This window comes from Diabrotica virgifera, chromosome 5 (assembly GCF_917563875.1).
Source record: "Diabrotica virgifera virgifera chromosome 5, PGI_DIABVI_V3a".
Lineage (NCBI taxonomy): Eukaryota > Metazoa > Arthropoda > Insecta > Coleoptera > Chrysomelidae > Diabrotica > Diabrotica virgifera.
In genome coordinates this window covers 199839707-199856344 of record NC_065447.1, presented here as the reverse complement: position 1 = coordinate 199856344, position 16638 = coordinate 199839707, and the positions used below count along the sequence as shown (strand labels likewise).

General features: G+C 32.2%; 1 protein-coding gene across 4 annotated transcripts in view; it reads left to right on the top strand.

The window, feature by feature from the left end:
- The window catches only part of LOC114324746 (UDP-glycosyltransferase UGT5), a 110951-nt gene extending 95850 nt beyond the window's left edge, over window positions 1-15101 (top strand). For all 4 annotated transcript variants that reach the window (XM_028272586.2, XM_028272603.2, XM_028272594.2 and 1 more), the window contains 2 exons: window positions 3526-3742; window positions 14768-15101. In XM_028272586.2, coding sequence (XP_028128387.1) covers window positions 3526-3742; window positions 14768-15053 — 503 coding nt within the window. In that variant the 3' untranslated portion in view covers window positions 15054-15101. The remainder of the gene's footprint in view (window positions 1-3525; window positions 3743-14767) is intronic.
- The last annotated feature ends 1537 nt before the right edge of the window (window positions 15102-16638 follow it).

Here is a 16638-nt window from a genome sequence, read left to right as displayed (position 1 = left end):
TAGAATTTCGGCATTAAAAAAATCCTCTTGAAAAATAAAAATAAAAAAGAACAACAGAAATTTTCAGAAATTTAATTACTAGATACAAAAAATACAAAAAGCAAATAGATGATTCGTCTTCTTTATCTAGACCAGGGCATTTCGGATTTTTAAATACTGCACATAGAAACTTGCAACTTTTTGAATTGTGTTCAAGATGATGTCAGAAAAAAATCTTCAATAGAAAAATGGAGGAAATGCATACTTGCATTTTAAAAGTGCAAAGACTACGCCGACGACACAGCGATAGCGGCCAAACATAGAAATGTAGACATAGCAGTGACCAACCTGCAAACAGCGTTAGCAGACATCGAGGAATGGAGTATAAAATGGAAGATAGCCATCAACTCAGAAAAGACGCAAGCGGTTCTATACAAGAAAGGAAGACAACAGCCAGAAGAACAGCTGACGGTGCAGAACACCCCCATCGAGTGGAAAAATGAAGCTAAATACCTAGGAGTCATCATGGAGAAAGGATTAACCTTCCAAAAACACGTAGAAGCCACAGTCCAGAAGGCCAACATAGCAAGAGCAACATTAAGAGGACTCACAGGCAGAAAAAGTAAATTAAGACTAAAAACAAGGTTAAGATTAATAAACAGCATATTACTACCGGTAATAACATACGCATCTCTCGCATGGAGACAAGTATGTAACACCCACAAAAAGAAGATACAAGCGGTCCATAACAGCAGCTTAAGAGAAGCAGCCAGAGTCCCAAGATACGTAACAGAAAGATTCCTGTTTAGAGAACTTCAACAAGTGAGAGTCACTGAAATTATGACAGACAAGGCAAGGGTCAAATTCGCGGAACTGGAGCACCACCCAAGTCACATACTGCGAGAGATACTAAGGTATGACATGTTCCACCGATGGAAGCACTGACGTCCTAAACAGTAAATAGTGGATTAAAGTGAATAAAAAAAGACAAGTGAAAGTGATAGTAGTCAGTTCGTAGCTCGAAAATACAAGTGCCGAAGAAAAGACGCATCCCAAGCGTAGGTCCAACACCACGACCAGGTAAGCTAACCAGTAGAAAATAGAGGAAAAGGCATAAGCCAAACAAAAAAACACAAAAAAACAAAAAAAAAGGCGTAAGCCAACAAAAAAATCACACAAAAACAAAAAAATCATAAAAATCTTGAGTTCCGAGCCATTGGACCGAGCTCAATTGGGCTTGGTACAATGGCTGGGGGCCCAAGCAAGCAATTTTTAGTTCCGCGGTTAAGTAAGTAAGAGGATAAAGGCATAGAGCGCATCACGCTGAGCCTAATAATTTTTGCATTCGATTAGGGTACCACATGGAATCTTATTACCTAGGATTCCATTGTAAAGAGAATTTGGCTTCGATAGTTGTGCCCTCATCGCGTATCAGCGTGCTATGGGGGAGAAAGGGATGGCCTGGGGCATTGGAGCAAGGTGGGGTGATCCCTGTTTGAACTCGGGTCAAAACACCTCGCCCCAATGAATTGTTACACCCGAATGTACTTTTTCGATAGGGTGGACATCTCCCAAAGGTCGAGTTGAATCAAATTGCTTGCTTGCTTGTAAAAGTGCAAAGAATGCATCCAAAGGTGCATAAACATATCCAAATAAGTGTATTGAGGATCAGTTTTTGTCACTCGATGGGTCTTTTGTCGCTAACGCCATCAGAACCGACCACCGAAGTACATGGTGCCCAGGCTCACTGTGCTAAGGCACATGATCTGGAGTTTCATGGGTTCTCGGCAAATTGATGCAAACGATTACTCGAGGGTTTTTTGGACCGCTGAATAAGAATACGACATCAAAACCGACCCCCCGATGAACAAACACCCTCCAAACTCGATAAGGTAACATGCCTTAGCAGTGACCTTGGGCACCAGGTGGTCCGGATTTGTCTCTGATGGCGTATTCTTATTAAGTGACCCCAAAAACCGCCTAGTAATCTATTTGCTTGCATTAAGTGCCGAAATCCCTTGAAACTTCGAAGATGGCGTGACGATAGACACCAGGTGTCCGTTCTGAAGGTGTATTCGTCTTCAGCACACCCAAAGACTCCCTGAGTAATCTATTTGCATCAATTTAATGCCGAAAGCCCTCTAAACTTCAGAAGATGATGTGCCTTAGCAGTGACACTGCGCCCTAGGTACCCCGAGGGTCGGTGTTGATAGCGAATTCGTATTCAGCGACCCCAAAAGCCCCGATTGACAAAATCTGGCCCTTAATTATCTTGACATGTCTATGCACTCTTGGATACATTTTATGCAGTTTAAAATGCAATTATACATTTCCATTCATTTTTCTATTTTAGAATTTTTCCCGACATCATCCTGAACACAATGAAGTTGCAAGTCTCTAGATGCTGTATTTAAAATCTATTTACTTTCTCTTAAAAAGGTTTTTCTTTTTACGTACATTAACCTTTTGATTAAACCTAACGATAAGTATACAGATTGTACAACCAGAATGTTCTAAGTCAAAGTTAATATAGTGTTGTATGTTCGGTTTTCGCAAAAATAGTACAAGCAGACTGCATTAAGAGTACTTAATGCATTCTGCTAGTAAATGAAACAATCAAACTGACTTAGTGTTAAATTTTTTTCTGTTATTATAATAAGTACGACTTAGTGTCTTTGCAGTATATAGAGCATACCTTTTTATGTACGACTGCATTAATAGTTGAATAACTAAACAAATTGACTTAGTGCGTTCTGCTGGTATACATTTAATGTATAAAAGACAGACCGTAAACGCCTAGTTTTATAAACCGTTGAGGCGAAGAACAATGTCAAGTGGCAAATTTATGGATAATGATTCAGACTCTGAGAAAAGCATTTAGAAAGGCGTCAAAAATACACAATAAATGAATATTGTTTCTTTCCTTGTGGAATCGGTATTAACCGGGGGGGGCCGTACATGTTCGGATACAATTATCGTCTCTCTGTAAAGACAATGAAGTCGAATTTTTAAAGTAACAAGACATTTACTTAACACACACACACTACACACTACACCTTATCTGATTGTTAAGTCAACTATACCATGTCAGTGGCCATTCATTGTCGAGGCATTAACTTTTAACTACTGACGTGGATGTTTCAGGACATAGACTCTGACATGCGGTATGTCATAGTGACAGTGGCGAGGATCGGCGACAGTGTCGCCAGTGTGGCGTCCATTAGAAAATCATTGGCGCTACAAAATCGCCTCTTTAAATTACTTTGTGGATCCACTCAGTAGTGCTATAGAGTGGCTCGTCTGTTTCTGTGTTTATGTTTTTAGTAACAACGGATTACTGTTCTAAATAGTTCAATTGTTTGACCACTTCGTAACCTGTCATGTTTGTTATTCATTGATTATTCTACTCTTATATCTATATGTATAACCTGTCTATATTATTAAACATTGATGTTGCATTATGATTGTGTAAATTGCTTGGAAAATTGTTATCCATTAACGGTCATTTGAGACGACTGTCAAATTTTATTCATACTAAATTTTCAGGTCATCCTAACCTAAAACTCTTTATAACCCATGGAGGACTTTTGGGAGGACAGGAAGCGGTCTATTGCGGTGTACCAATGTTAATTCTTCCACAGTTTGCCGATCAACACTTGAATGCAGCTTCTTTAGAGAAAACTGGAGCTTCTTTACATATTAAATTAAGATCTGCAACAGAAAAATCTTTGACAGAAGCTATTAATAAAGTACTAAGACCAGAGTAAGTATTATCATTTTTATTATTTACTAGCTGAGCCGGTGAACTTCGTTGCACCTTGTGTACCTTATGGAATTAGATAATGTGTCATAATTCAATAACTAAAAATAAGCAGAACCAAAAAATATTCAAAAATATTACATATGAAAAAAGTTGAATCTTCTATGTGCAAAACATGTAGACAATGATCCGAAATAGGTAAAATTTGCCAGGCATTTTGGGCAGCATAAAAATCTATAACTTGAATAGTAGAAAACATTATGCCGTAGAAAGTATTATGCCATCACTGCGGTTCCAAATGCAGAAAACGTGGTCTTGAACCTTTAAAAGCGTATATGGTTCATACACTTCGGATTTATCGTTCAAGTGGAAATCGGTGGGACTGCGCATTTTATCAATGAAATTAGATATTGTCTCAGACACTCCAGAAGCCGCTAACGATAAAATGATTTAACATCGCATTCATCATTGTAAATTAGTCGACGGATATTAGTAGAGTGAAAATAATAAGAGGAGAACTGGAGGATAATAATCATAAAGAATAAATTTTAAAGTTTTTTCTACTTTAATGACAAAAAAAGCAAGCTCATTAGCAGACATCAATTCAAAATTATTTTGCATATCATATTTGAAACATTATTTGGTTAAAAAATCTCATTTTTGTTGGCACAAAAATATATTAATTTATCTGGACTAATTACAGTTCTGTTTATCTTAATGGACTATCAACATTCACACAGTGCTGCCAAACTGAATTTTGTTATTTTGGGTGTAAATTTTTCCACCGATCTCCGGGGGTACAATACCTTCGTACTTAAGGGTTTTTGGCATCGCTGATTATCAATCTGACATTTAACAAAATGGCGGATCCAAAATGGAGGAAAATATTTAAAATATCAATGAAAACGAAATCTTTTTTAAAAATTCAGTAATTTAAGGTCGCTCATTACAAATCTGACATTTTTTTGAAAATAAATGACGGATCCAGTATGGCGTAAATAAATTAAAAATTTTTAGTTTAAACGCATATTTTTTTGAAATGTTATATTATAAGGAACCCTTAAAATTGCTGATTACGCATATATTTTCAGTTTGAAGTACAACGTTCAGAATCTTTTACTTATGTACAACCGCCAATACATCGACGCTGCCAAGCCAAAACGGCATAAACGCCAAAATGACCACTTTTTAGTTATCTGCACTAAAAAATAGGATTTTAATTTCCGCACCAGACAGTCAACGCGGAATAACCGCAGAAAAAGTGAAATAGGTGTAATATAGGTTTAAAATTTTTATAAACGCCAGTCTAGTCACGCACGTGAACACCGACGTGAACACCGATTGACATAATCGCCAGTGCCCGTAAGATTATCATTGTGTACATTTCGGTCCAGTAATAATAGTAAAGGTATGTATTTTTACAATTTTTATGGATAAGTAACATGGTATTATCTACCTTTGCAATATTTTCAATTTGTATTGATTTTTGAAGCGTAAACACACTGAATTTCTTTAAAAACTATGAGGCGTTTATGCCAAAACCACATATTTACATAGTGGTTGACACAAGTGCCATTCCTCAATGGTATTCTTATGCAGGTTTCTTATTTAAAAATTGCGCAAATAAAAAGTTTATTTTAAAATATTCTATTGTAAATTTGTACTAGTGTGATGAACAATTCGTTTTGTATTACAGCATAGAGTTCAAATCAATTTTATATAGCTAAAAATGGCGATCGATTTTTGGCGTTTATGCCATTTTTTTGTTGCACATGAATAGCAGAAGTAAAAAAATAATGACCTTACTAAATGAAAATAAAACATATACCGAATCAGTACAAAATGATATACTGACTGACAATAATCCCTCTATATTTCCCTTAGAGGTTTATGACATTTATAATGCCAACATTGCAATGACATTATCATCTTTAAGGAACCACCAGACGTTGCAGTAGAAGAAGAAATATTTAGTCACGATCTCACATCATGTTTCAACTTAGCAGCAGATAATGGTTTGGCTGACGGTATAAGTAGTGATCAAAATAAGGAAAATACAAGCAATCAAATCAATACGCATGTTGAACCAAATATTGACAGTGATTATGAATTAGAGTCCACTACTTATTATTAGATATCCACTTTTAAGTATTTCATATTTACTTTTAAGTATTTCATCCTAGCACCAAAACATGTTTAAAGAATTTAAGGTTTTGTTTTTAACTTAGAATGTATTTTTGATTAATAAAAAATAAACCCTATCAAAAATATTCGTAATTTCATCATTTTTCTTGTTGGCATAAACGACAATTTTTGATTTTCGTTTCTTTTTTCATTAATGGCATATATCCCTTTTAAGCGCCATAATGACTAACCTTACAACGATGCGATCGACACAAACGCCAGAGGTAAGTTTGGCATATTCACCAATGTTATATCTTGATTGGACATAAGCGCCATTTTATAGTTTTTAATTTATTTCAGACAGTATTTTCAGCCATATTAATGTTCACAATATATTAAAATTAGAAAAAAAATCACCAATTTTTTTGAATCACTGTGCAGATAAGCAGAATTGGTAAAAATAAAAATAATCAGTTTTTTGTGTTTCCTGAAAAATCAAGTTAATGTCGTTTATGCCGTTTTGGCTTGACAGCGTCGACATATAGTGGAGTCACTGAAGGTGGATATGAGCTATTACCTCCGATTTCGTTGAACCTTCATCGATTTGCATGAAAATTGGTGAGTGGTTAGAGAATATCTCAAGCAACAAAGGTGACATGGTGCCAACTTGCGCTTTTACCCTGGGGGTGGATGCCACCCCTTCTCGGGGGTGAAAACTATTTTATTAAAAATAACTCCATAATTCGATAGAGGGACAAATTTCAAGCAAAATTTGTTTTATAAAGTTATTAAAATAAATCAAAACTTTTTGAGTTATTAAAAATCAAAGATTTTAATTTTTCTTGAGAAAAATGCATGTTTTTAACCAAATTTTCATTAATAACTCAAAAAGTGTAAAGTTTCCCAAAAAAGTTATTATTATCAAAATTGAAGCTAATAAAAAACGAAATAAATTCCTAACTAGACAAACCTTTTAGTGTTAACTGTAAGTGAGTTATAGGTAATTGAATATATATTTTTTTCGGCAAGTAAAAAACTCTAAGTATTCAAGCTGAAATAACGGGAAATTGATGCGTTTTATAACATAAACTTATTAAACATTTGTCAAAGTACTTAAAAATATCTATCAAATGAGCCCCCGAACATGTTGATAGGGTTAAAATTTATTCTCCAAAATGTTTTCAAAATTTATCTTTTAAAAATTTTTCAAAAAAATGGTATGGTTTTTTTTTAATTGCTCCGTTCGTGTTTAAGATATCAGGTTGATCTAAAAAATGTTTAAAAGTTCATTCCAAGTGCTATTTAACCAGGTTAAACCTAATCTTCTATACCTCTTATTTTTTCAAAAAATAAAAGGTTAAATGACCCCGGTTGCATGGTTCCCACAGCAAAATTTAAGATTTAAACGTTTCTATCTCGGTTATTTTTTACCCTATAGAAATAGTAGAACAGGTAAAATATTTGGCACAGAAAAAACTAAAATTTGGTTATATATAATTTTTTACGTATATTGAGTATTTTTGGAATTATTATCAAAAGAATATGAGAATTACAGTAATTTTAAAAATTATGAGTTTTTTAAATTATATCGTTTTTTTTTAATATGCATTCTAAACCGGTCACAATTATCGAAAACATTACCTATGCTAATACAAAGAAGTTCTTATAAGGATTACTATAAATTTTAATTTTTGTAGAAATGGCGTATGTTTTATTTTTCACTTTTTCCTAAAAAATTCGAAACGGTTCTTTTATTTTCATTAACACTTGCTTAATTTTGATACTATTACCTTATTCTGAAGCTCATTTGATAGGTATTCCGAAGTACTTTGACAAATGTTTTGCAGAAATATTTTATACATTGCATCGTTTTCCCGTTATTTAAGCTTGAATGCTTAGATTTGCGTACCCGTCGAAAAAAATACACATTCAATTGCCAATAACTCACTTTGAACTAACATTAGTTTAGTTCTTTATGTGAGAAATGTATTCAAATTTTTATTATCTTTAATTTCAGTAATAATAACTTTTTTGTAAAAGCTTATAGTTTTTGATTTATACGTGAAAAACCGATTTAAAACATGCATTTTTTTACGAAAAAATAAAATCTTTGGTCTCTAATAACTCAAAAAGTCTTGATTTATTTTAATAACTTTATATTACAAATTTTGCTTATAATTTGTCCCTTTATCAACTTATGGTATTATTTTTAATAAAATAATTTTTACCCCCGAGAAAGGGTGGCATCCACCCCCAGGGGAAAAGCGCAAGTTAGCATCATGTCACCTTTGTTCCTTGAGGTATCCTCTAAATACTTACCAATTTTCATGAAAATCGATGGAGGTTCAACGAAATCGGAGGTGAAAACCTTCAGTGACTGCACTAATATTCCTGTTATGTAGAACCGCCACAGAAGTATGTACTTTTTGAATATATCTGTACAAAATTTTGATTATTTTAACTATACATACATATTTTTACTGTTTATTTATTAACAAATTTTATGCACTCATTTTTAGTTAATCTTAAGTCAACTTACATTTTACATTCTTGAAAAAAGAAAATCTGCTTTACAGCCATAAAATTGATAAATTACAAAACATTTTACAGCGTTTGCCATACACGCGTTCTTTTTCACTTTCACTGTCGTCCAAGATAACGTCGTACATGATTCATTTGTCCCTGAGCTATGAATAAGAATACATCCGGTATGATTTTTATACCTGCGTATTACTACTCCACGATAGTATGTGAAAAAACTGTAAACATGAAAATCTCTAGATAGAGGCCGTTTTTTAACTCATGATTAAGTTTTCAGTATTTGGCACCACAGTGCGACCTGACGGTGGAAAGTGAAACGTTCCAAAATGTCCCCAGTCCCAGAATTCATTAAAAATAAAACTTAGCGCAATCTTAATCCGCGACCATCAAACATTTAATTTTAATTTATACCTTAAAATTTTATATAATAATTAATTATGAAAATAACAACAAAATAATATCGATCATAATTTAATCTAATGGCACTGTAGATGACAATCTCATTGGCAATTGAACACGTTTAAATTGCGGTCAACAAAAGTGATCGGTCAACAACGGTCGAAGATAAAAGTACTCAGTCTGCCTTGGATTGACTGTAAATATTCGCACCAAGGTGTTTTGAATAGATTGGGACATTTATCAATCGGGTTGCATGTTGCAGTTTGTTTGAGTCTATGTGAAATAGTGTGGTAGGTACTTGTGAGAGTAGTTAATGCTCGTGCAAAGGTACCAAAATCATCCAAATGATTAACCGCCTTGAAAAATTCGGTGAGTGCAGTTTTGGGTGGATTTATAGCACGATCAATCACTGGTCTGGTTCGTGAAATACACGCGCTGACCTTTTTCAAGATAAACGGCTAAATGAATAACTGCTGAATCCCGTTCATGAATTTTTATTTTATAGTTTTTGTTAATTGGATTAACATTCATATTGGCATTTTCAACTTGAAACAAAGCGGTAATATTGCCTTTCTTGACATACTTGCAAAAATATATTTATTGATGCTATTCACCTAACTGAAGAACACAACATTATAATATGAGCACTCAATATCTCGCTCAGCAAAGGCTAATATGGTACCAACCAACGATTGTCAATGTCAGTGTCTTATTGATATTTTTAATACCTACATGATAGGATACTCGTCGATATTTTTGTGATCATATCGTTAGTAAATGTATTAGAAAAACTTTTGATATATTTTTTATCTGCCATGTAATGTGATAAACGATTAAAATTACCGAATAATCTATGAATCAAGTGTCTTGTAACAATATAAAAAAGCATTTTGTCGGTAGCTTTATCTGCTTTCCACATTATATCTCACATTATCAATATCTTTAGGTGGAGTATATGGCAACACTGACACTTGAAAATTTCATAAAATTAAAGAATTAATATTTTATTCAATTTATGTCCAAAAGTTAAACTGTAGCATTTTTCTTCCATGAAATTTGCTGGTCGTTCTATCCGTGTGCTCAGAATTATTGTAAAGCTTAGGTATGAATTGTGAGTAAAAATTCCGTTTGTAGATACCAATTTTTTGAATATTTTGTAAAATTAAAAAATTTATATTTTGTCCAATTTACGTAGAAAAGTTAAACTGTTGCACTTTTCGTACATAATATTTGCCGCTCGTTTTTTTCGTGTGCTTAGAATGTTTCTACTGCTTGCAATTCGTGAAAAAAAGAGATATTTTTGTAAAATTTCGCAAAATTAAAAAATTAATATTTTGTCCAATTTGAGTCCAAAAGTTAAACTATTTCACTTTTCTTTTATGAAATTTCCCGCTCGTTCTTCTTGTGTACCTACTCAGAATCTTTCTATGGCTTACGGTTCGCTATTTCGGAAACGGACTACGCTAGAGAGAAAAAAAAAATAGTACCGTTCTGTTCGGAATTCAGCAAGGAGTCTACCTGCCAAATTTCATAAAAATCGGTCAAGTCATTTCGGAGGAATATGGTAACTAACACTGTGACCAGAGAATTTTATATACATATATTATATACATAGATGTTATATATTTAGATGGCTGTTAAAAAATAACGGTTGGTGATTGAAAAGTGAAAATTTAGGGTTGAATGTACCTTTTGGTTCTACATCCTATAAAATTAAAAAAGGACAGTTTGTCAAAAAAAATAAAAAATAATTATGGGGGGAGCAAGCCCCCTTTTTACTTAGTTTGGTCGTACCAACTCAGAAACGTTCCCAGGTTCATGTACAACAACTTTCAATATGGTCATCCTATATTCAAATGCATAGTTTGCGAGTCTATAAGGTACACACATACATACAAACATTCATTTTTATTTATATAGATTGAGCCCTGTTTATACGTTGAGTTTAATGTTAACGTTATCGATACAATATAGGAATGAAGAATTATTAGTTCTTCGACTATGTCAGTTTTATGAGATTTTCTTCTTCTTTTTGTGTAAACATAACTCTGTCTGTTTTTCAATGTGCCTTCCAGTATGTTGTCACATTGTTTTTCAGATGTTCCATCTCCATTCTTGTAGTATTCTGTTTGTCGAATTATTTTTGGATTGGTTTTAATAGTTACTTGATCACATCTGGTCCTCCTTAGTTTTTGCGTTCATTTCATTGTATTCTTTTAACATCGACTTATTGTCGACATTGTTGTAACCTAAATGGCTTAATTTTTATAATGGTAAGGTCATTCGACTAGCATGTAGCTAGTTCCAACTACTTTATATCTGAAGTTTCAACCTGATGATTGACCGATTAGTCCGAAAACGTTTGTTTTGTACCAGTGATGTACCCACTTTAATCCAACTTGGATCTTTTTAGAAAAATTATAATAAATTTATATACCATCTACCTACAAGAGAAGTTTTACTTCCTTAGTAATTTAATAGATACCTATAAAATTATAGAAAATTTATTTTGTTACATTTTATTTGTAATTAAATTTTCTATAGGGTTGTTAGTTTAGGAGTTACAGCGCGAAAGCCCTTTGCACTCCTTTTTCCAAGATGGCGGCCGGGTGACAATGGTGGCGTCCCCAAAAACTTGAAGTTGTTCTGAAGCTATTTCCTTGTGGCATTTTTATAATTACGTATTTTTTATGGGAAATAAGCCACAATTTGACTAAAAAATGAATTTATTAACGTTTAGAAGCCCAAATCGGGTTTCGTTGTCAAAATACAAAATACTATTAAAATAAAACAAACATGTTGTTGCTAAGTAAAAAAATTCTTCTAATAATTTATTTAATCTGACTCATTTATATTGGTAATTCAGAAGTATATTATACATTTTAAAGTAGAAGACTTTAAAATGATATCGCCAATATTTATGAGTTGCGTTCCTGGGCGACTTTACTAAAAGATAGTTCATTCGATTACATGAAATCAATCCCAACTCAAGAATATCCGTCGCAAAAAAATCATAGCATGTGATCTGTCTTTAAAAAGACAACCAAATGCAACGATGACAGTAAAATCCTCGCGTTAGAGATTCCATAGTAAATCACGAGGGAAAACCAGGAAAAAACCTCGTGATACTATCCCGACATCGTAAGTATTTGGTCTTACATTTAATCTACTTTCAAAAACTAATACCAAATTCTGACTTTAATATGTTTAAATTATAAATAATATTAATATTACATAGATATACAATAAGTAATACTAGAATATAAAATTTGTACTAACTCGATATGTTATTGACTTACTAACCGTGGTATTTTCTTTCTATTGACTTCCTCTTTCAGTATGGGTAACCACATCCTACTGCATTCTACCGAGGAATTTGCAACACAATTGGTTTCATTTAGCATAATTAGAGCCGCTTCTTTGATTTTTCTCTTTTTACCATCTGATTCTTTCAGGACTATACTTGAATCTCTCTACTGAACTCTATGTTCATTATCCCATGCGTGTTGACATATCTGAGATCTATCAAATTCTCTGTTTTTAATATAAGACTGATGTTCACTTATTCTAACGTTTAATGGTCTTGATGTTTCACCTAAATAAAATTGTTCGCATTCACAAGGTATTCTATAAATGCAATTCTTTGTTCTTTCTTGTTCATTGTTAGGTTTAGTTTTAGATAGAATAGATTTCAATGTGTTTGTTGTTTTGAATGTTGTTGAAATGTTGAATTTATTTCCTATCGTTTTAAGTTTCTCGGATAGTCCTTTTATATATGGTATTGTTATTTTCCTCGTATTATTTCTTGTGAATGTTGTAGGATCCCGTTCTAAGTTGTTCTGTTCCATTCGATCTAATCTTGTCAATTCCTTATTTATAAACGATAAAGGATAATCATTTTTTAATAAAACAGATGTTAACAATTGTTTTTCTTCTAAAAATGAATTTTCGTTAGAACAAGTACCTAATTTTGGCTCTATCATATAAGGATTTAATGATTCCCTATTTAACGTTGATGTTGTGATTTGATTTGTAATTGAGATATCTGTTGGTGTGTGTTGGTTTTCTATACACTTGAGTCTCATATCCAGTATCCTTCTTTGAGACTAAAACATCGACGAAAGGCAAAGTGTTATTGTATTCCTTTTCCATTGTAAATTTTATTGTCTCTTCTTGATCGTTTATAATATTCAGGAATGTATCCAACAATTCTGATCTATGAGGCCATATTGAAAACACATCATCTACATATCTCCACCATACTGTGGGTTTTAAATTTTGTTTAGAAATGGAATAAAATAAAATAAAATTTACAATGGAAAAGGAATACAATAACACTTTGCCTTTCCTCGATGTTTTAGTCTCAAAGAAGGATACTGGATATGAGACTCAAGTGTATAGAAAACCAACACACACCAACAGATATCTCAATTACAAATCAAATCACAACATCAACGTTAAATAGGGAATCATTAAATCCTTATATGATAGAGCCAAAATTACTTGTTCTAACGAAAATTATTTTTAGAAGAAAACAATTGTTAACATCTATTTTATTAAAAAATGATTATCCTTTATCGTTTATAAATAAGGAATTGACAAGATTAGATCGATTGGAACACAACAACTTAGAACGGGATCCTACAACATTCACAAGAAATAATACGAGGAAAATAACAATACCATATATAAAAGGACTATCCGAGAAACTTAAAACGATAGGAAATAAATTCAACATTTCAACAACATTCAAAACAACAAACACATTGAGATCTATTCTATCTAAAACTAAACCTAACAATGAACAAGAAAGAACAAATAATTGCATTTATAGAATACCTTGTGAATGCGAACAATTTTATTTAGGTGAAACATCAAGACCATTAAACGTTAGAATAAGTGAACATCAGTCTTATATTAAAAACAGAAAATTTGATAGATCTCAGATATGTCAACACGCATGGGATAATGAACATAGAGTTCAGTGGAGAGATTCAAGTATAGTCCTGAAAGAATCAGATGGTAAAAAGAGAAAAATCAAAGAAGCGGCTCTAATTATGCTAAATGAAACCAATTGTGTCGCAAATTCCTCGGTAGAATGCAGTAGGATGTGGTTACCCATACTGAAAGAGGAAGTCAATAGAAAGAAAATACCACGATCAGTAAGTCAATAACATATCGAGTTAGTACAAATTTTATATTTTAGTATTACTTATTGTATATCTATGTAATATTAATATTATTTATAATTTAAACATATTAAAGTCAGAATTTGGTATTAGTTTTTTGAAGGTAGATTAAATGTAAGACCAAATACTTACGATGTCGGGATAGTACCACGAGGTTTTTTCCTGGTTTTCCCTCGTGATTTACTATGGAATCTCTAACGCGAGAATTTTACTGTCATCGTTGCATTTGGTTGTCTTTTTAAAGACCGATCACATGCTATGATTTTTTTGCGACGGATATTCTTGAGTTGGGATTGATTTCATGTAATCGAATGAACTATCTTTTAGTAAAGTCGTCCCAGGAACGCAACTCATAAATATTGGCGATATCATTTTAAAGTCTTCTACTTTAAAATGTATAATATACGTCTGAATTACCAATATAAATGAGTCAGATTAAATAAATTATTAGAAGAATTTTTTTACTTAGCAACAACATGTTTGTTTTATTTTAATAGTATTTTGTATTTTGACAACGAAACCCGATTTGGGCTTCGAAACGTTAATAAATTCATTTTTTAGTAAAATTGTGGATTATTTCCCATAAAAAATACGTAATTACAAAAACTTGAACTTAAGCTTCTACTGAACTCCCCTACACATTAAAAAATTGACTCTTTTAAGAAATGCAACCCTAAATGTAACATGTAAATGGACTAGGTGTAACGTATAAAAGCTGTACTATCAATAATAATTTATTAAACAGAGTGTAGATAAATATTTTTTTTTATTTTAGGTATGCTCAGAATGCCAAACTATTATCCGAAAGATTCAAAGATAGACCAATGTCCCCAATGGACACCGCCATTTATTGGATCGAATATGTTGCCAAGTATAAAGGAGCTCCGTTTATGAGGACTGCTGTAACAGACATGCCATTTTATCAGTATTTACTTTTAGATGTGATAGGTTTTTTGTTTTTGATCGGAGCAATTTTTATTTATATATTTTATTTCTGTACAAAACGAATAATAAGACTGGTTATCAAAACGTCGACACAATCAAAGATTAAAAAACATTAGAGACGCTAAGTGAAATGTATTATGTATAATTAAAAAAATGATATTTAATTTTTTATTTTATTTTCGCTACCATTTACCTTATTGGTTCTTAGCCCGATCAGGGAACACAAAATTTTACGAAAACCTCCAAAAAAATAAAGGAAGGATGAAAATTTGGAAATAGGTAGTTGAAATTGTCTATTATTATATAAGAAAAAGTTTACAATTCTACATCCCCTCCATTTTACAAAAATTGGGAAATACGGGGTGAAAAATATTTTCTCGTGAGTGAAAAAATATACGTTCAAAATAGGCCCGGAATTGGATAAAATGACTAATTCTAAGCAACTTTTGTTCTATAGAGTTTTTTCACAAAGTCAACACTTTTCGAGATATTTGCGAGTGAATATGTTCATTTTTAACAAAAAAATATTTATGGACGGTTTTTCGCAGATAACTCAAAAAGTAAGTACTCTAGCGAAAAAAAATTGTGTACGCATCAGGTCTGCAGACCCAGTATAAGCAGAGTTGTAGCTAATGAAAAATAGGTTCTTTTTCGTCAAATTCAAAATCGAATATTTCAATGTAAAATAACCAAAAAACAGAGCACTTGTCGGGGAAAATTCATTACAACTTTTTTAAAGTGTTTAAAAAAAGGTTTATTTTTGTTTCTTAAAAAAGAATTCTAACATTAAAGTGAGTTATGGTCAAAATATTGTTGGCCCTTTTATTTTTTGGTACAAAAATCGCGAAAATCACCCCCTAATTAGCTTCCCAAATAAAATTAATAGTAACCGCTTCACAAGTTACTTTACTTGTGTATTGTTTATATTATATTGTTTATTATTTCATTGGGGGGATGTTTCATTGGTTCAAAGTGCTCAGTTCTGAAAAAAATTGGGTTTAAAATAAAACAATTTTTTTAATTTTGAAAAAAAAAAATGAAATTGTTCATGGAATTAACTTAAAAATTATTAATAATATCAAAAATCTTAAATAGAAATAAAATGTACGTTTTGCTTTCCTGAATATTTTTCCTTTTTTGTTTTCTTGTTATACTAAAATTGATTATGCTCTGGCTGTTCAAAATTTACCTAAACTCGTGATTAGTTACTCGTTCAAGCCATTTTAACTACAGCTTTAAAAAAAGCACTTTGAACCGATGAAACTTACAGATCATATAAATAATACATGCAAAGTAACTTGTGAAGTGGTAATGAAAAAATTTATTTATGATGCTAATTAGGGGGCGATTTTCGCGATTTTTGTACCAAAAAATAAAAGGAACCAACAATATTTTGGGCCTAACTCACTTACTTTTAATGTTACAAGTTAAAAAAAAATTATTCCTTTTTTAACCTTTAACTACACGCGCTGGCGTATTTTGTACGCCAGATATAAGAATTCTACTGCAAATATATTTAAAAATTTAATTTTTGACCTTGTTTATCTCTCTAACCTACCAGTGGAATTTGCTTTGCAATTTGGTTTTAGTTTCGTTATAATCGGCGTTCTGGGAAGATCGTAATTTACAGTTTATTATTTGTTGTTTCCGGTGGTGAACAATATACGTCACGATGATATTAACCCATTAACGCCTAAGTTT